The sequence below is a fragment of the Balaenoptera musculus genome, chromosome 18 (assembly GCF_009873245.2).
Source record: "Balaenoptera musculus isolate JJ_BM4_2016_0621 chromosome 18, mBalMus1.pri.v3, whole genome shotgun sequence".
NCBI classification, from domain to species: Eukaryota; Metazoa; Chordata; class Mammalia; order Artiodactyla; family Balaenopteridae; genus Balaenoptera; species Balaenoptera musculus.
Window position 1 is genome coordinate 65,409,692 of NC_045802.1, and position 24,617 is coordinate 65,434,308.

General features: G+C 36.9%; 1 protein-coding gene across 2 annotated transcripts in view; it reads right to left on the bottom strand.

Annotated features, from left to right (window-relative positions):
• Nucleotides 1-24,617, bottom strand: part of UGGT2 (UDP-glucose glycoprotein glucosyltransferase 2) — a 176,922-nt gene that overhangs the window by 4,040 nt on the left and 148,265 nt on the right. The window contains exons 33-38 of one of the 2 annotated variants that reach the window (XM_036831997.1): nt 24,391-24,475; nt 20,974-21,156; nt 18,468-18,628; nt 17,713-17,827; nt 10,546-10,662; nt 5,946-6,072 (exon numbers count right to left, since the gene is read on the bottom strand). In XM_036831997.1, coding sequence (XP_036687892.1) covers nt 5,946-6,072; nt 10,546-10,662; nt 17,713-17,827; nt 18,468-18,628; nt 20,974-21,156; nt 24,391-24,475 — 788 coding nt within the window. Of the gene's footprint in view, nt 1-5,945; nt 6,073-8,763; nt 8,986-10,545; nt 10,663-17,712; nt 17,828-18,467; nt 18,629-20,973; nt 21,157-24,390; nt 24,476-24,617 lie in introns of those variants that run through there. The other variant, XM_036831998.1, reaches the window with a different exon arrangement.

Consider the following 24,617-nt stretch of genomic DNA (forward strand, 5'->3'; position numbering starts at 1 on the left):
GATGATATATATGATATTATATACAGAAAAACCAAAAGACTCCACCAAAAGTTTTGAACTAGGAAACAAATTCAGTAAAGTTGCAGGATACAAAATCAATGTACAGAAATCTGTTGTGTTTTTATACACTAACAGCTAGGTATCAGAAAAAGAAATTAAGGAAACAATCCCATTTACAGTTGCATTAAGACCAATTTAACCAAGGAGAAATATATTTAACCAAGTGGGTGAAAGACCTATACACTGGAAACTGTAAGACACTGATGAAAGAAACTAAAGACACAAAATAAATGGAAAGATATTCTGTGCTTGTGGGTTTGAAGAATCAATATTATTATTAAAATGTCCATATTACTCAAAGCAATCTACAGATTCAATAAAATCCCTATCAAAATCCAATGATATTTTTCACAGATACAGAACACAGAATCCTAAAATTTGTATGGAACCACAAAAGGCTGAATGGCTAAAGCAATCTTGAGAAAGAAGAACAAAGATGGAGGCATCACACATCCTCATTTCAAGCTATATCACAGTAATCAAAGCAGTATGGCACTGGCATAAAAAGAGACAAACAGATCAATGGAACAGAAGAGGGAGCCCAGAAATAAACATATATATATATATATATATATATAAACATATAATATATATATATATGTTAGTTTATGACAAAGGAGCCAAGAACATGCAATGGGAAAAGGACAGTTTCTTCAATAAATGGTGCTGAGAAAACTGGACAGCCACATGCAAAAGAATACAACTTGACTGCTGTCTTACACCATGTACAAAAATTAACTCAAAATGGATTAAAAATTTGAACAGAAGACCTGAAACCATAAAACTCCTAGAAGAAAACAAAGGTGATGACCTCCCTGACACTGGTCTAGGCAATGATTTTTTAGATTTGACATCAAAAGCAAAGGCAACAAAAGCTAAAGTAAATAAATGGGATTACATCAAATTAAAAAGCTGCACAGCAAGGGAAACCACCAAAAAATAAAAAGGCAACCTATGGAAGGGTAGAAAATATTTGTAAATTATATATCTGTTAAGGGGTTATCATCCAAAATTTATACAGAACTCCTAAAACTCAATAGCAGAAAAACAAACAATCTGATTAAAAACTGGGCAAAGGATCTGAATAGATATTTTTCTAAAGAAAATATACAGATAGCCAACAGGTACATGAAAAGGTTCCAATGTCACTAATAATTAGGGAAATGCAAATCAAAACCACAAGATATCACCTCATACCTGTTAGAATGTCTACTATCAAAAAGACAAAAAATAACATAAGTGTTGGCAAGGAATGTGGATAAAAGGGAACCCTTGTACACTGTGGGTGGAAATGTAAATTGGTGCAGCCACTATGGAAATCAATGTGATGCTTCCTCACAAAATTAAAAATTGAACTGCCATATGATCCAGCAATTGCACTTTTGAGTATTTACCTGAAGAAAACAAACAAAAAAACCCCTAATTCAAAAAGATATATGTACTTCCATGTTCACTGCAGCATTATTTACAATAGCCAAGATATGGAAGCAACCTAAGCATCCATCAATAAATGAATGGATAAAGAAAATGTGGTATACACACACACACACACACACACACACACTGAAATATTATTCAGCCATAAAAAATAAGGAAGTCCTGTCATATGCGATACCATGGATGGACCTTGAGAGTATTACACTAAGGGAATTAAGTCACACAAAGAAAGACAAATGCCATAAGATATCTCTTTTACGTGGAACCTAAAAACAAAAACAAAAGCAATCAACCAAGCTCACAGCAACAGAGAACAGGTTGGTGGTTGCCAGAGGTGGGGATGGGGTATGGATGAAATGGGTGAAGGGGGTTAAAAGGTACCAACTTCCAGTTATAAAATAAATTAGTCATAGGGATGTAATGTACAGCATAGTGACTGAAGTTAATAATACTGTCTAGTATACTTGAAAGTTGCTAAGAGAGATCTTAAAAGTTCTTATCACAAGAAAAAAACTTCTTAACTATGTATGGTAATGAATGTTAATTAACCTTATTGTGGTGATTATTTTGCAATATTTACAAGTATCAAATCATTATGTTGTACACCTGGAGCTAATATAGTGTTATATGTCAACTGTATCTCATTTAAAAAATGGGAAAAAAAGGAAAAATAGGTCATGACCAAGTAGAATTTATTCTAGGAATACAAGGATGATTCAATATTAGGAATAATGATTCAATATTAGAAAATCTATTAATATAGTTTATTATACCAATATATCCAAGTAAAAAAATCATATAGTAACCTCTACTTTTGAAGAGGCAGTTGATAAAATACAACCCATTTTGATAAAAACACTTATTAAACTAAAAATCAATGGATATTTCCTCAAAGTGATAAAAATACATGAAAAAATAGCTTTAGTCCAAAGCTATTATCTTACTTAAGGGGGAACACAGGAGGTTGGCTAGGCAATGTGAGAAAAAGAAAAGATGCCTACCACTACCACTGCTATTTAATGTTGTATTAGATATATAAGCCAAAACAATTAGACAAGAAAAAGCAATGTGAGGGTAAAAGGATTAGAAAGGAAGAGGAAAAACCATCTTTGGTTGCAGGTAAGATGTACATATTCCTGGAAAAACTCAAGAGAATCAACTGAAACATTACTATAAACAATATGAGAATTCAATATGATCATAGGAAATAAAAATTCATATAAGGAAAATAGTAGTCCTTCTATGGACAAGCTACCACCAGTAAGAAGATATACTGGAAGAGAAAATTCCATTTTTAATAGTAACAAAAGATAAAATATCTAGGAGTAAGCTTTAAAATATATGTATAAAACCTATATGATTAAAATGTTGTAACTCTTGACAAACATAAAACTGGACCTGAACATATAGAAAGACACAACATGTTCCTAGATAGAATAGTTTTCATGAAGATGTCAGTAATCTCTAAGTTAACTAATAAATTTAATATAATCCTTCCTCTACCACAAAAGGAAAAAGAAAAAACAACAGAAAACTTTTTGGAACTAGATAAGCTGATTCTAAAGCTTGTACGGACAAATAAGCAGACAAGAACACCCAGGAACACAACAACAAAGAGCGATGAGCCCTACTGGATATTTAAACACACTATAAACAGTCAATGATTAAAGTAGTGTGTAGTAGATACACGTAGAGACAGAGACCAATGGAACAGAAAAAAAGGCGCCAAATGAGACATACATAATACAGGAATTTAGCATATGCTAAAGGTGGCAACACAAATATGTGGAATAAAGATTATTAATTTTTCCCAGTGTTGGGCAGCAATGCTCCAGAAAAAAACAGGCAAAGGACAGGAACAGTTGAAAATCAGAAGAAATACAAATGGCCCTTAAACATATGACACGATTCTCAAATTCCATTCAAGTTATGGGTTGAATTATTTTCCCCTCAAAATTCATATGTTGGAGTCCTAACCTCCAGTACCTCAGAGTGTGACCTTATTTGGAGACAGGGTCTATGCAGAGGTATTCAAGTTAAAATGAGGTCATTAGGGTGGACCCTACTCCAACATGACTGGTGTCATTAGAGGACAAGGAAATTTGGACACAAACATGTACAGAGGGAAGACAATGTGAAGAGACACAGGAAGAAGACAGCCATTTACAAGTCAAGGAGAGAGGCCCGGAACAGATCCTTCCCTCACAGTCCTCAGAAGGAGATAACCCTGACTACACTTTGATCTTGGACTTCTAGCTTCCAGAACTGTGAGACAAAAATGACTTTTGCTTAAGCCACCTAGGTTGTGGTACTATGTTACAGCAACCCCAGCAAACTAATACAATTTACAACAAGAGAAATGAAAATTTTATAAAGGAAGATATATCATAGCCTTAAAAAATGGTTGCCTTTATTTAGGGAGTATGGGATCGACACGTACACACTGCTACATTTAAAGTGGATAACCAACAAGGACCTACTGTAGAGCACAAGGGACTCTGCTCAATGTTATGTGGCAGCCTGGATGGGAGGGGAGTTTGGGGGAGAATGGATACATGTATATGTATGGCTGAGTCCCTTTGCTGTGCACCTGAACTATCACAACATTGTTAATCGGCTATACTCCAATATAAAATAAAAAATTTATAAAAAAATGGTTGCCTCTTTGGGTTTGAGTAAGTAAAAGAGGGCTTCTGATTTTACTCTGTACATTAATACTTCCAAGTGTGGAAGTATATAGAATATACAATGGTTTTAATGTTTATAATGAACATGTCTTAAATTTGTAATTAAAAATTAAGCAAAAAACCCAAAAATCTCTTTTGTAAAACTTCTCTTATTTATACATATAACCATACAAAAACATATATACACAGACATGCAATTTTTCTTTAATTAAGATGTGGGTCAATAACATTATAAATATTCTATAACCTATTTTTTAACTTAAAAATTTGCTGTCAGCACAAATCTATCTCAATTCTCTTGAAAGGCTACATTATATTTCACTGTTTGTATACATCAGTGTTTATGCAATCGATCCTCTATTGATGGATAGATTCTATTTCATTATTAAAAACAATGCTGTAACAAACATATGCATAAATATGCATAATTTTTCTCATTTAAATGTTTCTTGTAAATTGCTGGGTCAAAGGGCATATATTTTAATTTTTTATGCATATTATAAAATTTCCTTAATTTATACAGCTACTATATGTACGAGAGTGCTTACTTGTCAATACCCGTGCTAATGCTGGGTCTTATTAATCCTTTAACTCTTTCCAATTTGAAAAGAGAAACATTTCATCTCAATGTTTTATACATTTAAAATTGCTTGTGAGGTAATTATGTGAATTTTCCTTTCTTCCTTCCTTTTTTGCCTTCTTTCCTTCTCTCCCTTTGAAAACAGTTACACCACTTAAGAGAATAATCTTTCTTCTTCTGAATTGAAGTGGCACCTTTATACTACATTATTAAAAATGCTTGGGTGTGTGTTAAATATTGAACTTCTCAGACAACACACACTGATTTTGTTAAGGAAAACAGAGTCGAGATGAAACAGAATTTCATGCTTATATGAGAAAGTTTATATATAATCATTTCAGCCTCCCTAAAAAGTAAAGCTGAGGAAAATAAGAATTATATTCTGAACTACTAGAAAGAATTATTGTGAGGATTAACTAGTCTAACCTGTGAAAGTCTCTAACATACTGACTGGAACACAATAGAAGCTCAGTACTACTTTTAAAAAAGAGCAAAGGACAATAGAGACAGGCACTGACCAGGAAAGGGAATTATGAAGGAATCAAGAAGTTTATGTCAGCTTTAAAAGAATATTCAATTCAACACATATTTATTGGTGTTGAGGATTTATGTAGGGTGATGAAATGCTAAGGTAACCTCAGTTTTTTATTTTACTTTTTTTTTTTCTTTTCAGTTTTTTAAATCTAAGAAATGGAAACAAATTAATCCAAATCACCCTCTAGTCATGACTAAGGCTACTAGATCCAGGAACCAACTTTTCATGGGGAAACCTATACCATGTACCAGATTAATTTAGGAGACACGAGGTAATATTTTAGTTAGCTATGTAAGGCTTTTATTAAACTTCAGGGCTTGGATTTTCATATTTAGGAAATTCAGTGTGTCTTAAAGACAAGGGTTTCTTTTACTTTTTTCACCTCTACCTTATGTCAGGAGGTTAATACTATACTGCCTATCTATGCGATGATCTGAAGCCATATCCATGGGGGAACAGATTCTCTATCGATGTTTTAAATTTGTGAGCTTAGTCCACATAAAAATGAAATTTGTAATCAAGTCACGGACTTTGGTAAAGAAATTCTGACCTAATCATTTGATAACTTCACTAAGAACTGAGTCTGTAATCTATTCTAATTTCACTTAATGCAACATGGTTCATACACCACTGCAGAATAACTTACTTGCATTTTTCTTCTTGTTTTCAAGGTGATCTAATAGTTGTCGTATCTCAGTATCATAAGCCACCCATTCTGGGACAATCCTGGCAGCAGCTTTTAGTTTAGGTTCTTTTGTTTTGGGGTTATTGCACTGAAAGTTTAAATAAAGCTTTGTTAATAAAAAACCATGTTCGAGGAAACATAAAGGAAATACTTGAGGACACTGCTATGTCACTAGAGCAAACAAAATGCATTTTGTAAAAAGCAGGGCCCTAGGTACTAAGTACTTGAAATACCGGAATTAGTTTAAAAGAGAAAGGATCAAGTGAAATGACAAATCATAGTTTATGTAAGCAGTAAGTGTTTAATGCAAACACCTCAATCAGAACTTTAAACAAAAATTGTTTAAAGACTTTTAGATGGTTCATAAGAAGTCTGTCAAACAATTCTGTAAAATGTTTGCACAAAACATCCAATTATATGACCATCCTGTAAAAGAACATAGAAGACTATATTAATAAATATTTGATTGCCTTTTCTTCAGACTAAAACCTGGTTTTATATACTTTATGTTTTCCATACACAAAACTATTTATCAGCCTTTAGAAAGGTCTTGAGTTTCTTTGGCAAAAGCATTCATCCTCTTTCACATGCCTCTGTTCTCATTAGCAGTTGTGATATTAAAAATCAGTTAACTGGAACTCATTTGTCAAAATATTGACAGTTGTGAAATTCAGAGTAGTTCATAAATCTCCACACCTTAAAAATATTTAACTAGCCTGCTTAATAGGCACAGCGGAAACACAATGGACGTGGATCCTCAGTCCTCATGGTTCCAATTTTTACTGGTAGTAAGGCTTGGACGGTCCACACCTACTGGCAGTAAGGCTTGGACGGCCCACACCTATTGGTAGTAAGGCTTGGACGGTCCACACCTACTGGTAGTAAGGCTTGGACGGTCCACACCTACTGGTAGTAAGGCTTGGACGGTCCACACCTACTGGTAGTAAGGCTTGGACGGTCCACACTTAACTGGTAGTAAGGCTTGGACGGTCCACACCCACTGGTAGTAAGGCTTGGACGGTCCACACTTAACTGGTAGTAAGGCTTGGACGGTCCACACCCACTGGTAGTAAGGCTTGGACGGTCCACACCCACTGGTAGTAAGGCTTGGACGGTCCACACCCACTGGTAGTAAGGCTTGGACGGTCCACACTTAACTGGTAGTAAGGCTTGGACGGTCCACACCTACTGGTAGTAAGGCTTGGACGGTCCACACTTAACTGGTAGTAAGGCTTGGACGGTCCACACCCACTGGTAGTAAGGCTTGGACAGTCCACACCCACTGGTAGTAAGGCTTGGACGGTCCACACCCACTGGTAGTAAGGCTTGGATGGTCCACACTTACTGGTAGTAAGGCTTGGACGGTCCACACTTACTGGTAGTAAGGCTTGGATGGTCCACACTTACTAGGAGTAAGACCTAGTCACTAAACTGTGTGTGTGTGTGGTGGCAGGGGCGTGGGCAGTGGCAGAATCTTAGTTTTTTTCATCTGCAAAGGACGAAATTAAAACAAGATCATCTCCACAGTTCTTCTAATATTTGATCAATTTTAATTAGCAGTTGGTCCTATTATAGAGTTTCTTGGGAAATTAAATCAAGGTTAAAAGGCAAAAAGTAGAGGAGGCGTTTAAGAAGGTTCTGACTCTGGATGTATTTGAAGGTACCGCCAACAAGACTTGCTCATGGGCTGGATGTGAATTGTGAGAAAAGAGAGGCATCAAATATGATCCTAGTGTCTTTGGCTTGAGCAACGTAAAGAATGGAGATGCCATTGACTGAGACAGGAAAGACTACGGGAGGAGCATAAACTTCACAAAGTTACACAAGCATCCTGTCTGCTCTTCACGAAGCACTACCAAAGAATGTGTCCTGAAGCTCACTTCTACATGGCGTTTTCTTATAGTTGCCCCAACTTGCTTTCCCCTTCATCCTTCATGCCTTATGGGAGAGCTAAGTTATGAACCATGAGCCTGTTGTCTTATTTATTTATTTATGGCTGCGTTGGGTTTTTGTTGCGGTGCGTGGGCTTCTCACTGCGGTGGTTTCTCTTGTTGTGGAGCAAAGGCTCTAGACGCGCGGGCTTCAGTAGTTGTGGCTCGCGGGCTCAGTAGCCCCCCCTCGCAGGGGGGGCTACGGCCACCTAGTGGGTGGAGGCCAGGGACGCTGCTAAACACCCTCCTGTACGGCGCACAGGTCCGCCTCCACAACAAGGAATTAGTTGGTCCCAGATGAAAATAATGCCCCAGCTGAGAAACCCTGATTGAAAGGGAGTTGAGACAGTGTCATGACATTCACAGACACTCTCATCCTCACCTTCAATACCAGGAATCATGCTTTTTCCTCTCCATTAGGCCATTTCCTTGGATTTTTCTTGTTAACTTTTTCCCCAAGAAGATGACCAAAAATAGCATGTTCTTCCATTTTTATTTTACATGTTTCTGTGGGAGAGACGATGTTGTCCACCAAAATTTATGTCACCCATCCTTCCTCTTCTATGTAGACCCATTGCTAGGAAGTGGCTGCCCATCGAGGAAGGACGATCCTTAGCTCCTCTTACAACTGGATGTGGCCACACGACCAATTCCTACCACGGGGCCAAGGCCTTCAGGAGCAGGGTGCATTCTCCACACTCCTTTCTCCCTTCCCTCCAGATCAACACTATCCAACAGAAATATGATGGAAACCACACACACAGCTTTACATTTTCTAGCAGCCACATATAAAAATGTAAAAGGAACGGGTGAAATAAGTTTTAATACTATATTTTATTTAACCCAATATTTCCAAAATGTTATCAAAATGTAATCAATATAAAAATTAGTAATGAGCTATTTTTACATTCTTTTTGTTGTGCTGAGTCTTCAAAATCCGATGTGTTTTACACCTTACGGCATGTCTCAACTTACGCTGGCAACATTTTAAGTGCTCTATGGTTGCATGTGGTATGTGGCTGCCACACTGGATGGATCAGCTCCAGATGGACACAGATGACGACAGGACCCTAGAGGACGAAGAGGTCACAAGATGGATGGAGACTGGTCCCTGAGTTGTGATGTACAGGGAAGCTTCTCACTGACAGGACACCCACTCAGGTCTGAACCTGGGTGTATGTGAAACCATGGAAATCTGGGCATTTGTCAGAGTAGCTCATGTTAATCTAAGGACTAAAGATCCCAAGGAGACCTTATGTCACTAACATATGAGTCACCACCTTATACAACAGAACCTTAACATTTTATGTTACGTTCAGTAATGTTCTTGACCTCTCTTTAGAAATTTCCCTTGCTTTCTTCTTACCAGTGCCATCTTGTTTCTGCTACATTCTATCCCCTATGATTGCAATCTAACATTTTGGCACGCTACTTTCTTTCTATACATTTCTATACACATATGGAAAAACATCCCTATATTTTATTGCCCTGTCTTATTTTGTTCAAAACTATGAGTTTTAATATTTTGACAGTCTGTTCTTCAGTGAAGATCTTCTAAACAATTCTATACTTTTAGCACATAAAAACAATATGGTCAGAAAAAGAATAATATCTTGTACTATTAAAGACAATATATAGTATTGGAATATAATGTCTAGACAGCTGGATAATAAATAAGTTAGTTTAAAATACTTCATGTCTAGATTTAAACAGTGTAGCATAAACTGCTTAAAATGAAAATCTAAGAAAAAAACTTCTCAAAAATAATGAAGAAAAATAGACATGTATAGGATAATTTAAGTAGACAGAGTTATTTTGGTTGTCTTTATTTGGGAAAATTATTGGCAGGGAAACTAAACTTATGACATGTTAAGATGATAGTCAATCCATAAACATTTCAGCCAGCTCATGGCCTTTCTTTCAAAAGGCTTTCTGCAGAAAAGGATGAACACAGCAGGCCTGAGACCGCTACTCTTAGGCCCATGCTTGCAAGGTTGGCCCTTGGCTGGCACCTGGGAACTTGGGTTTCAGGAGTGTTCCCAACATTCCCTGCTAAGAATGGCTCACTGTGCCTAAACTGTGCAAACATGTGGTTTATGCTGACCACCTACCTTCCTTCTGGATGTTGGGAATTTTGGCACGTGCCAGGCAGAGGGGGTGCTTGCCATGACCAGGCCCCCAATAAGAATCCCGGGCATTGGGTTTCTGGTAAGCGGCCCTGATAGACCACATTTCACATCGGTTGTTGTACTTCTTGTAGCTTAAGGAATTAGGGTTGTCCTGGGTAACTTCACAGGGAGAGGACTCTTGGAAGCTTGAACCTGGTTTTCTCTGGACTTCACCCCATGCGCCTTTTCCTTTTACTGATTTTGCTTTGCATTCTCTCACTGTAATATCTTCACAGCCATGATTCTGAGTCCTATGAGTCCTCTTATTGAATCATCAAACCTGGGGGTGGTCTTGGGGGCCCCCAACACAGCCCTATACTTGCCAACCTAGGTAAATATAACAGTAAATAACAGCCTGAGCAGCAGGGTGCCCTAGGTGTGCCATTCCATTTGTAAAACAGAAAATATTTCTATTGGAACATTTTCATATCTGCTTATACAAAGGAAAATGCAAACGCTCACCAGATCAATTGTTTTGGCTCTTTGTTTGGATTCATCATCACACCAGGTTTCACACCACAACCAGTCTTGGGGAAGAGACTTAATGGCAACTTGGTAAATCATATTATTGGGAAGATCCTACAGAAAAAAAGAATGATTTAAACATAGAGGTATAGAAATTAGAGTCAGAGTGAAAGAAGTTGAAGATATCATTTAGATTTTAAAAAGATCTAAAAAAACATGTAAATCTGAGGTGTGTCTATATTTTGAAGCTTTAAATACTTAATTTGACCCAATAGTCTTGTGTCATGAATGAACCTGTGCACTGGAACAAAGACCACACCTGCCCTGGGCTTCACCCCTAGCATCCGAGGTGGAGAGAGAGGCCCAGAAACCCACCATTCCACATGCCCTCTCTACCTCTTATCTGCCTCGAAACAGCAGGATTAATCACTTGTACCGTGTCTGCTATTACTGTTTATGTAGTCACCACCACACTCTCCAGATTCTGAGGTGACTTTTCATTTCCCTATCAGCAAACTATGCTCCACAAATATTTTCACATTTCTGCATAATCAGAGCTTTCTAAGCAAAGATTGCTGGCACCTGGGTAAAATGATGTTTAAATGGCAAATGAGCCTAGTAAGTTAAAGACAGAGATCTCTGCAGAGATTTAGAGACATCTTTCCCAGAGATACCTGCTTATATATGCCAGGGGTTGCAGAGCCCTTCCCAGAGAATATTTGTTTACATTCCAGAGAAAACGGCATGTTTCCTCTCTCTCCCGGAGGGCACCAGCAGTACTTGTGTTAGCTGTCCCATCTAAGTTCCAAGATTCATAATTCTAGGGTTCTTCTTTCAACACTCCTATTAATCATCATACTGGAAGTTCTAGCCAATGCAGCAAGACAGGAAAATGAAATAAACGGTATAAAGATTGGAAAGGAAGCAATAAAACTGTCTTTCTTTGAGGATGACAGGATTGTTTATGCAGAAAATCCTAAGAATCAGTAAAAAAAAAAAACCTCCTGGAACTAATAAGCAATGATAGCAAGGTTTCAGGATACAAGGTTAACATACAAAGGTCAATTGCTATATACCAGCAACGAACAATTGGAATTTGAAATTAAAAGCACACCATCATTTACATTAGCACCAAAAAAACCCCCCCAAAAACAAAAAAACAAAAAACCCCAAATAAACCTAGGTAAAAAAATCTAACAAAATATGTTCCTCTACATAAGGAAAACTATAAAATTCTGATGAAAGAAATCTAGGAACATCTATATAAATGGAGAGATATTTCATGTTCACAGATAGACTTAATATTGTTAAGATGTCAATTCTTCCCAACTCAATTTATAGATTCAACGCAATCCCAATAAAAGTCCCAGAAAATTATTTTGTGGGTATCAACCAACTCATTCTCAAGTTTATATGAAAGGCAGAAGACCCAGAATAGCCAACACAGTGTTGAAGAAGAATAACAAAGTCAGAGAACCGATACTACTGAATTTGAAGTCTTCATATAAATTCTATAGTAATTAAGAGATTGGTAATGGCAAAAGAACAGACAAATACAGCAATGGAACAGAATAGAGAGCCCAGAAATATGAGACTTTGTATTTTCTGCTCAATTTTTTCCTGTAAATCTAACACTGCTCTAAAAAAATAGTCTATTAATTAAAAAAAATAAAAGCTAGTTAACTGTTCCCTCTTCCAACACCCTTTTCCTGGGAATCCATTCTTTAAATCCTTAAACAACCTGGTCTGTCATCTTATCTCAGCCACTTTCTCCCATGGTCATGTCCTAGCCAAGTCCTCTATAATTTCAATTTCATGCTCCCGCTCTCTGACAGCCTCTTGATATTCAGCTTACTCCATCAAGTACTCAGATATCAATATCTTTTGACCCCCATTGGGACCTCCAATCAACTGATCCTACCACTATTTCACTGTCCTTTACCCCCGATGTCTTCACTCTCCCCTTCCTTAATTTCCATGGTTAATCATTATATTTAATCCCTTGAATATATTCTCAATTGTCTTACCATTCTCGCATTTAGTTGTACTCGCTTGGCAAAATTATAGTCCTGGTTAAATCCAAACTCTGCACCTGCCCCATGCGACTAAACATGGCTGGCGAAACACACAGACACAGACACTACACTATACTATTTTATGTTCCCATCAGCAGTGTATGATGGTTCCAAAGTCTCCATATCCTTGCCAAAGCTTTTACTGTCTTTTTTATTATAGCCATCCCAGTGAGTATGATGAGGTATCTCACTGTAGTTTTGACTTGAAGCTCCTAATGACCAGTGATGCTGAGCATCTTTTCACGTATTTATTGGCCATTTGTATATCTTCTTTGGAAAAATATCTATTTAAATCCTTTGAGCAGGACTTCCTTGGTGGTGCAGTGGATAAGAATCTGCCTGCCAATGCAGGGGACACGGGTTCGACCCCTGGTCCAGGAAGATCCCACATGCTGCAGAGCAACTAAGCCCGTGTACCACAACTACTGAGCCTGCACACCACAACTACTGAGCCCACATGCTGCAACTACTGAAGCCTGCACGCCTAGATCACGTGCTCTGCAACAAGAGAAGCCACCGCTCACCGCAACTAGAGAAAGCCTGCACGCAGCAACGAAGACCCAGCACACCCAAAAACAAAAATAAAATCCTTTGAGCATTTAAAAATTGGTTCTCTTTTTGTTATTAAATTATAAGAGTTCTTTATATGTTCTGGATACTAGTCCCTTATCAGATATATGATTTGCAAATATTTTCTCCCATTCTGTGGGTTCTCTTTTCACTTTCTTGTGTCCTTTAATGCACAAAGTTTTTAATTTTGATGCAGTCCTATTTTTTCTTTACTTGCTGGTACTTTTTGTTTCATATCTAAGAAACCATTGCCTAATCCAAAGTTACAAAGATGTACACCAGTATTTTCTAGGAGTTTTATACTTCACCCTCTTACATTCAGGCCTCTGATCCATTTTGAGTTAGTTTTTATATATGGTGTTAGGAAGGGGTCCAATCCATTCTTTACATGTGGATATGCTGTTGTTCCAGCACCTTTGCTGAAAAAGCTATTCTTTCTCCATTAAATTATCCTGGCATGCTTGTCAAAAATCCAGTGACCATAGATGCATGGGTTTATTTCTGGACTCTCAGTTCTATACCATTGATCTATATATGTCTAACCTTATGCCAGTCCATTCCCTGTTCGTATTTAAAGGGTACAGTTTGATAAGTTTTACATACAAATATTCCTGTGACACAACGATCACAATCAAGCTCACTGAATATATCCATCACTCTCAAGTTTTCTTGTGCATTTTTGCAATCCTTCTTGCCTGTCCTTTCTACATTCACCTAAGCCAGTTAGTTCCTGGGCAAACACGAACTGCTTTTTGTCCATGTAGATTGGTTTGCATTTTCTAGAATTTTGTATAAATAGAATCATGTGATATGTATATTTTTGGCTTGGCTTCTTTAGATCAGCATAATTGTTTTTAGATTCATCGATGTTGTTATGTGTATGAATAATTCATTCCTTTTTACTGTTGAGTAAATATACCACAATCTTTCTATCCAATCTCATTTTGATAGATATCTGGGTTTGTGGTAGGCAGTTTCTGATACGGCTCCCAGTGATCCATGCCTCCCAGTATTCATTCTTTTGTGCAATTATTTCTCCTGGAGTGTGGCTGGACCTAGTGACTTCCTTCTAACAACAGAATATGGCAAAAGTAATGTGATGTCAATTTTCTGGAAGAGCTTGTGTAGAACTGATACTATTTTTCTTTAATGTTGGGTAGAATTCATATAAGTTTGGTAGAATTTAGAAGCTATCTGGGCCTGGAGATTTAAACTAAATTCAATTTCTTCAATTGTTATAGGGCTATTCAGGTTACCTATTTCATTTTGAGTGCATTTTGGTAGTCTGTGTCTTTTAAGTAATTTGTCCATTTCATCGAAGGTGTTGAATTTATTACCATAAAGTTGTTTGTAATAGTTTCTCATTATTCTTTCAATATCTGTAGATATTGTGCTGTCATGTCTCTCATTTCTATATTAGTAATTTGTGTCTTTTATCTTTTTTCTGATCAGTCTGGCTAAAGGTTTATGTTTTCTTAATTTTATCAAAGAACCAGCTTTGGTTTGTAAGAAAATCTATGGAAACATACCATTTTTCCGTTTTTTTCATTTCATTGATTTCCACTCTAATCTTAATTATTCTCTTTTCTACTTACTTTGGTTTCAAATTTGCTCTTTTTTTCTAGTTTCTAGGTAGAAGCTGAGGTTGAGACCCTTTTTCTTTTCTAATATGTACTCAGTGCTATGAATTTTCTAAGAACTGTTTTAACTGCTTCAGATGATGTACCTTATCATTCACTTTGTATATAGAAGAGAAGCAGCCTAAGGCTAAAATATATATAAATTCATATGAAATGGTGAATGGCTTGGTTGATGGGTCAGGGGCCCAGGAAGAAGATTAAGGACAAGGGCATGGGTCCAAGGGGGCAAAGTAGAAGTGACCCTGCTTATCCCTCCCAGTGACCTTCTTGGGGAACTTGTGTTCATTATCCCCATAACTCTGGGAGGTTCTGGGTCGTATCACTAGGTTAGGGGAATCTTGGTGAAGGAATAAAGACCTGGGCCCCTCGACAAACTGTGACAACCAGGAAAGGCCATCTCAGCTTCAGAACTCCCTGTGGGGGTTGTCTGAGGCCTTTGCTGAATTTGTAGAATTCGCCTAATTCTGCTTCCTTTCCTTCTCCAACAGCTGTTAGTCCTGAGAGCACTTCCTAATAAGCTTCCTGCAGGATAATTTCCACTTTAGAGTCAGTTTCGTTCCTGGATAACCCAACCTGTGATAGGGAGCTGAGCAGTAGCTGCCGATGTAAAGAACAGTGGAAGAGGAATACAGCTCGGGTTTTTGACTTTTAATTTGAGAAAAGTTCTGGGCATTACTGTGTCTGTTTCAGCAGATTTAACATATGAGTTAGGCGTTCAGAGGAGAGAGAAGGGCGAGGTAAAGATTTGGGAATTCTTGGTAGAAAAAAAGCTGGAAATTAAAGCCAGTATATGTGAGAAGCCAATAGAGTGGGTACAGAATGAGAAGTGGGCCATGGGCAGAAACTTGGAGGATAGCAACATTTAAATAAGAGGTAGAAAAAGCATAGTTCTCAAATAAACTGTGCTGCGAAAGTCACGGACATCAGAGAAGAACCAGGAAGATTTGCTATTATGAAAGCCAAGGGAGTTTCAAGAAAGGAGAGGTTTAAAGCACCCACATCACAAAAAAGGCAAATAAGAAGAAACAAGAAGTGTTCACTGGATAAGAAGACATTGCTTTGACTTTAGTGAGACGTGTTCAGCGGACTGGCGGGAATGATAGCCAAGTGCGTCCAAAGAAGGACCACCATCCCCCACACGTGGTGACGCAGTGCTGGGAGAGTCCCTCAGGTGTCTGCTGGTCCGCTTGAAAAATGAGTCCTTTCCTTAGTTACCCGCAGGCAGATAACCAGTAGGGTTCCTTATGAATAATCCATTGGGGAAATGACTAAGAATTATAAAAATGTGATATTCATAATCTAAATCTGGAATGTTACTGGGGTTTACTGAGGACTCTATGTCTGTTTTTTACTAATTGGCAATATTGCAAAGACGCTACCTTGCATTTGCACACATACATATTTGGAGTTCTCTCAACTTCCAAGAATGATTTTTTTAAATCAGTCCTTCATCAGTGTGCTCTTGAATCAATCATTAGTATTTTGACTTATAATATTCCATTTGCTTGATTTTTAAACAAACAGCCTCAACTTTCTACATTATCTAGACCCTCTGTTACCTCTCTTCCCTATGCCAGACTATTTTTCCCCTCTGTACTATTCCTCAAACATGTAAGGCCCACTCCCACCTTGGGACCTTTGCATTCGATATTCTTTCTGCTTGGAATTCTCACAGATATCTGCATGGTCAGCTCTTAAGCCGCCATCTGAACGTCACCTTCGCATAGATATATGGTCACTCAGTTTACAACAGCAAACTAACCCCTATTCACCATTCTGAACTCTACCATGTTTTCGTGTTTTATTTTTTCTCTAAAGCACTTATTACCTTTAAATATAGTTCACTGATTTATTTAGTTATTTTCCCACTAGAATGAAAGCACCATGAACTAAGGATCTCTGCTCTGTTTTCTAACGTCCCAGGGCTTAGGAGAGTATCTGACACATAGTAAGTATTCAACAGATACTTGCTGAATTAACAAACATGTAAGGTTCTAGTAAGAACCTATATTCTTAATTTACTTATTTATTTTTGGCTGCGTTGGGTCTTTGTTGCTGCGTGCAGGCTTTCTCTAGTTGCAGAGCGGGGGCTACTCTTCTTTGTGGTGCACGGGCTTCTCATTGCGGTGGCTTCTCTTGTTGCGGAGCACGGGCTCTATGCACGCAGGCTTCACTAGTTGTGGCTCGCGGGCTCTAGAGCACAGGCTCAGTAGTTGTGGCGCACGGGCTTAGTTGCTCCGTGGCATGTGGGATCTTCCTGGACCGGGGATCTGAACCTGTGTCTCCTGCATTGGCAGGCGGATTCTTAACCACTGTGCCACCAGGGAAGTCCAGAACCTATATTCTTTAGTCACTGGAAAGAGGGAATAGTGGGAATTATGGGCTACAGGGTCTTTTTCTTCTGTTTAAATTGTTAAAATGAGGAAATTAGCAGGATACAATAATGAGGAAATAATGGGATTTGAGAAAAAAAGTATTTGTGAGGAAAAACAAAATGTAAGGCAGTAGTCAGGGAGGGCACAGGATGAAGGGAGTTCATCTTGAAGATCAGAGAGAAAGAGAAATGGGAGAAAGGGAGGGAGGGAGGGAGACAGACATGTTTAAATGATGATGGAAGCAAGTAAGAAAAATTTAGGGTAACAAAGTGAGATAGGGCACATAGTGGAAAGAAGAGGTTTAAGCATGGAAAAGTGAAGATCAAATGCTATTCTGAAAATGTTAGGCTTGAAGTGAAAAAATATGTAAGTCAAGATAGCTAATGCAAAATTGTACAAAGGGAAGAAAGAGGCTAAAAATACAAGATTTTGACGTCTATAAGCAGGGAGATAGAACAGTCTATGTCTATGTATTGAAAATTATTCCATGAATGTTTTACTTACCTGATCTAGGTTTGAAAGACTGTTTGGATCTTGACTGAGAGTTTGGTACTGGCCCCGGAGCCTGTCACCTGCTGCGATTCTCCTGAACTTCTTGAGATCCACCACGTATAAGGCACTGCAAGAAATGAAGACTCCTTGAGAGCCTACGTTGTTTACATATATTTACTTTCCTCCAGTGATTGTCTACAGTGTTGGTATTAACTTTAGATATCCCTGGGTCTAATAATAATGAATCCTTTCATAATTTGCTCCGATGTCTATACTGTTTCCAAGGGGTTTGAAGTTTGATATGATGCTGTTAGGATCCACATCCTCTTAAGGTCACCTTAAGTTTTTCCAAGATCTCCTGAAACTCATGGGCCTACAAAACAGTAACAGCTCTGAAGACAATCTTCATTTTGTTATGCGACAAGCCAAGCTTAAATCTTCTATTGTAGTTAGGAACATACAGCTGAGCCATATCACTTGGGTTTAACTCCGGGCTCAGCTATGTACAAGCAGCGTAAGCCTGGGCAAGGTACACAAATGCTGTATGCCTCGGTTTCCACATCTATAAAATAGAGATGATAGCAATATCTCAAAAGGCTGTCATAGAGATTTTATGAGTTAATATATGTAAAGTCTTGTAAGAGCGACTGGCATGTAATAAGCACTATATAATGGGTTGCCATTATTGTATATTTTCCAAGAAAACTGAGTATTGTCATTCAACAAGTTATTTATTCACTCAAAGGTAAGAGTATGACTTTTCTTACCTGATATGGTATTTCCTTCTTAAAAGATGTGATGCCCAGTATCCCGTTTTCCAGAAACGATATCCATCCATTTCCGTGCGGCTATCACAGAAGGGAGTATACCCATAAGGAGCTCCATCCAGATCAAAATCTCGAAGTTCTTTTAGGTCATGTCTGACAATCTAAATAATTAGAATAGTTTCTCTGATGAAGACTATAAAATAACAGAAGCCCCTTTAATATGAATCTCAAATCATCATCACCTTGTTGTACAAAGATAGAGAACTGAATTTTCCCCACAGTTCTGTCATGTAGCACGAGTTTACCAAATTTCTATTTTTTCCTCTTGCCCTTACAGATTAAAAGAAACCTAAAATTTACATACCTAGTCTGTATGACAGTGGTCTTACTCATTAATAAGAATAGCTTGTTACATCATTTTTAATCAAGGTATTTTTTAATATTCTTTTTTAAATTAAAGTATTTAATTTTAATACTTGATATATGCCTGTAGTATATACACCTGTAGTATATGTTACAGATGTACAATATAGTGACTCACAATTTTAAAGGTTATACTCCATTTATAACTATTATAAAATATTGGCTATATTCCTCGTGTTGTACAGTATATCCTTGTAGCTTATTTTATACCTCATAGTTTGTACCTCTTAATCTCCTACCCTTATATTGCCCTTCCCTCCTTCCCTCTTCCCAGTGGTAACCACTAGTTTGTTCTCTATGAGTCTGCCTCTTTTTTGTTTTATTCACTAGTTTGTTGTATTTTTTAGATGCCACATATAAGTGATATTATACAGTATTTGTCTTTCTCTGTCTGACTTATTTCACTGAGCATAATGCCCTCCAAGTCCATCCATGTTGCTCCAAATGGCAACATTTTATTCTTTTTTTTTTTTTATTCTTTTATTTTTTAGGCTGAGTAGTATTCCATTATATATATACACACACCCCCCACATCTTCTTTATCCATTCATCTGCGGATGGACACTTGGGTTGCTTCCGTATCTTGGTAACTGTAAATAATGCTGCTATGAACACAGGGGTGCATGTCTCTTTTTGAATTAGTGTTTTTGTTTATTTCAGATATATACCCAGGACTGGAATTGCTGGGTTATATGCTAGTTCTGTTTTCAGTTTTTTGAGGAACCTCCCTACTGTTTTCCACAGTGGCTGCACCAATTTACACTCCCATCAACAATGTTGGAGGGCTCCCTTTCCTCCACATCCCTGTCAACGTTTGTTATTTGTGTTCTTTTTGATGATGGCCATTCTGACAGGTGTGAGGTGATATCTCACCGTGGTTTTGATTTGTAATCAAGGTATTTTGAACAAAATATATTTTGGTAAGGAATTAAATACACAAGTACATAGCTCTTAATTTCTCAAGGTATAGATTAATAATTCAAAATGATTTTTATGATATATCTCCATTATTATATATTGGTAAATATTAGTTTGAATCATAAAGAAAAATCTCTTAATTATTCTCAGTGGCTTCAATGACATAATGTTAGTATGTTTCATTTTTTAATAGACTCTAGCCTGCTGGAAAAATATTATTGTATATATTGGGGGAAAATAGGAGAAATAAATTTTATGTTAGATAGTATGTTTGGAAACGCTTACTTCATTACACTTTTGCCTATTTTCTTAGTTTTTAATTATAATGATTCATATTTATCAATTTGAAAAATAATACAAAAATAATAAATTTAGAATACAAGTAAATTATAAAGTAGGACTTGAAAATATACTTTTGGTCCTAAATAACAATACTAACTTGTGCATTTGATTTATGTAACATACATTTATATTTACATATTATTGTTCTTAGAAATTCTGTGTATTTTTTAAAATTTTTAAGAGAAATTCTGTGTATTTTAAAAATATTTTTTACCATTAGTGATTACAAAGGCATGCAAGGAGAAAAGGGGAAAAGTCATAAAAACTTCTGGATATATAAATTTTGAAAGCTGAGGACCATAATTTTTTTTGGCCAAATTTAGGACTCTTTTAAGTGGCAGAATGATGGGATTTGGTTATTGGCTAATTAATTGCCAAAGAATATGGCTGAAGGTGGAAAAATGAGAGGAGAGTGTGTGTAATTGCTAACTTTTCCAGCAAGAAGAAATAGTTCACTTTAAACAAATTTCAGTTCATATCCATAGGAACTCATATAGCTGCTTTTATTATGACTAATATAAGTATTTCTTTTATTTTTAATTACCAAAAAAAAACCCCAAAACAAAAAACTACTACTTCAGAGGAAAAAACTGCCACGTCCTAAGGAATAAATGGTACTTCTGGCAACACCTTTGATTTTCCCCTGGAATGCTGACTTTTTTTTAAAAAAAGATACTTTGCTTATATGTCAAAATTATGTCTTACGTTTACATAGCGTGGCAACAAAGACAGTAATAAGCAGCAGCAACATAAATTGCATCCCTATACTCAGAAGTGTAAAAAAGTTTTAAGTGCTCTTAAAAACAATAGTTAATCTTATTACCTGGTCAGCATCAACAAAAATGATTTTATCCACTGCAAGAGGAAAAAGGACATCAAGGAAAAGAATCTTATAACCCCAAATAATCCTTTGTTTTTCTGTCTGTTGATGAAGCCACCGGGGCCACCTATACTGGACTAGTTCATACTGGAATCCATACTCCTCAGCCATGTGAGGGATCACCTCCTAAAACACACACACAAATCAAAGACTATGTTCAAGGAACAGAAAGCAGTTTTTGTTTTAGAGAAAAAAATTAACACTTTAAAAGTTAGAGTTTACACGTTGTTACAAATGAATCGGTAAAATGTCTAAACAGTACTTCTACAACTTACACCTATTAATCAGAAATATGACAATGCTGAAAAACATAAAGATGTAAGTATACATCAAACTCTGTAGTTTAAAGGCATTAAAAATAGGTACACTAGCAGGCTTATTAAGTAAGATAATTGTTCCTCTACTTTTACTACTAATGTTTGACCTGAGAAAACTTGATGATAGAAAGGAAAGCCTCTGGATCGTGGAACACCTGTGCATCAAACACTTTTATGCACATGTCAACATGCTGATTGGTCAGAGAGAGAGGAAGATGAAAAGGGTGTACAAAAAACACAGAATGAGTAGTAAACTGATAAATTGTATTCTCTATATGAGTTTCATGTTTGAGATTTATGACTATTTAATTCAAGGATTAAAAATACAAGGTAGTTATTGTGGCATGAATATTTGATATTTGATTCAGTGTCTTATACGCTTAGAGTATCTTATTCTGTTTAAAACAGAGCAGTTAATTAAATATGTACACTGTTAGCTAAGTTTGGTTCAAGAGCCCAAATATTGAGAGGGATGATGGTAAAGGAGTGAGTAAAGACGGGTTAGCAAATGTAGAATTTGCATTCATCTCCTCAATTCTCACTTGTAGCTAGTTGCTAGTTATATGCTTAGTTTAATTTTCTCCCTGCTCTTGTAAGAAAGATGTAGATTTAAATTATGTTCCTTACTGTAAGCATTGGTTTTATCTGTGAGTTGCAAAATGTTGACATTATGGCTAGAACAGTTACTGGGAGTCACTGCTTTCATTTCAAACTTAAAAAAACAAACTAGGATAAATTAGAAAAACTTTTTTTTTATTCAACAAATATGTATTAAAACATATGTTCACTGAGCATGCACTATGTGCCAGGCACTATCCTAGGCCCTAGGGATACAGTAATGAAACAAAACAGACACAAATCATGGCCCTCATGAGGCTTACATTTTAGATAAAATAAATGAAATTAGTAAGTTATCTATAGAAGATAGTGCTATGGAGAAAAATAAAAGGGGAAGGGAAATAAAATGAAAGATCAGAAGAGACTGTCATTTTACATAGTGTAGTCAGGAAAGGCTTATTCCCAAAGTAGGTATAATTCAGCGAAGATCTGAAGGAAGAAAGGAGGTATGCTTTTAAAATTGAAGGGAAAAGATCTAGGGTACTAGCAATTTCTGTTTCCATATCTGGCTGCTGGTTACACAGGTGTTTTAAATTTGTAAAAATTCATCAAAGTTGCACATTTACCGTTTGTACATGTTATATTTCCCTGAAAAAAATATAAAAGGTAAAAATTTCGAGCCAAAAGAACAAATTACAAAAAGAAGGAAAATATTATTTCAGCTATGGTATCACTTTTGGCCATGCAGCAGAACAAGGCTCTTTTCCGCACACAGCACTGTGTTTCTAGGGAATGATATAATTTCCTGTTAAGAGAATCTTCACATTTTATTATCTCAGTATATGCAGAGTTAAATCCCCCAATGCAGTGTTGCATCACATGTTAAAAGTTTAGAAACAAAATAGTAAGACTTCTTGTCTCTATTTATGGGTTCTTTTTCAGTTTACAAGTAAGTACAGGAGGCGGCCCCCCTGGTGGTGGTGGGGAGGGTAGAGGAGCTGTGTCATAAGGGTTAAGCACTTGGGCTTTGAGGTCAGAATGCTTGGGCTCAAATCTCAGCTACTAATCAGCTATTTGATCTAGGGCCTGTGCCATAAAGGACAAGTCTTGCTTAAAGAATGGTTGGGCCCTTTGCCCTTGGCTCCTGGGAAGTAAATGCTAACCTTGGAATATCCTGCCTGATAAGAATGTCTGTATTTGCCTGGGGACCTAGGGCCACACCAGACAGTCTGTGCTAACAATGTGATTTATGATGGAGACCTTGGGCCACAAGATATCAGCTCAAGCTCTGGAGCGGCTAGATGCTAAGGTCAGTCATGGTGGCCGTCAGGTGGGTCTATGTACCCAACTCCCGATAAAAACTCTGGACAGCAGGTCTGAGTGGGCTTCCCTAATTGGCAACACTCCATGTGTACCGTCACAGTTTTGCTGGGAGGTATAAGCTCTGTCCACATGGCTCCACTGGGAAAGGACAACTGGAAGCTCGGTCTGGGGTCCCCTGGATTCTGCCCTATGCATCTCTTTGCTTTGCTGATTTTAACCTGTATCCTTTTGCTGTAATCAACTGTAATTGTGAGTATAATTGCTTTTTTGAGTTCTGTGTGTCCTTCTAGTGGGTTTCTGAACTTAAGAGTGGTCCTGGATACCGCCCAACTGTGCAGGCCAGTTACATAACTTCTGAGTCGTGGTTTTCTGGGAATAGGACTTTATGAAGAGCAACTTTATGAAGAATGTAGGTAAAGTACTTAGCAATGTGCCTGGCAACACCAAGGAATAAAAGCATGGTTTCCTGTTTTTATTTCTGCTTTCACAACTGGTTTTGGTCTAGAAAGAGAACTTCTCTGAACTGCTGTTGAATGAGACCCTAACTTGCCTGGAATCTGATTAATAGGAAGAAACGGAGTACACTCTGTGGCAAGAGTGTAGGGTTGAGTAAAGGGTAACAGATGTTGGCCGTCGAAAAACTTCTAAATACAAAATGCTGGAGACACTACCTATAGTGCCCACATTACCACACCAATCGATGCACCGCATGTGACACCAGAGCCCGACTCTTCTTGGTACTATCAGACTATTTTCTGTGGTACAGTTTTCATATTTTCTACTGTTCCTGCCTTTCTTTGTCAAAATATGACTGAATCTAATTCTTTTAATTACCAATCTGTACATATTTTTCATTGCCAACTTTTATTTACTTTTTGTTATGAAAACCCACTAATCCTGATTTTGAGTTTACTTAAACATAAACCATCTCCTGCTGTGTTTTTAATCACTTCTTTAAATAAAAGCTGCATAGAATTTTTCTTAAGCTAGATTAAAAAATACCAAATACCAAGGTTTTAAATTGATTACATATAGTAATTTGAGTAAATATACATTTCAAAAGACTCATTCTGAAAAGAGAAATGTTATGTGAACTTACAATGATATAAAGAATTTACTTCTGAAATATTAACTACTCTATTAAAAAAATTAATGTACTTACTTTAAATGTTGGTGAGAGATAATTTTTAAGAAACCAGAACTTCACTGGTGTTTTGGTGTTCCGTAAAACAGAAAGCATCATAATTCTGCATAAAACAACAATAAACTCAATAAATTAACATTAATAGGGGTTCATCCAACTTCTCTTAAGGCTTTTAAATATTTAAAGATATGAATTGGTAGTTTTCACTATGAATTATGGAGAAATAGTGACGTATCTTCAAATAT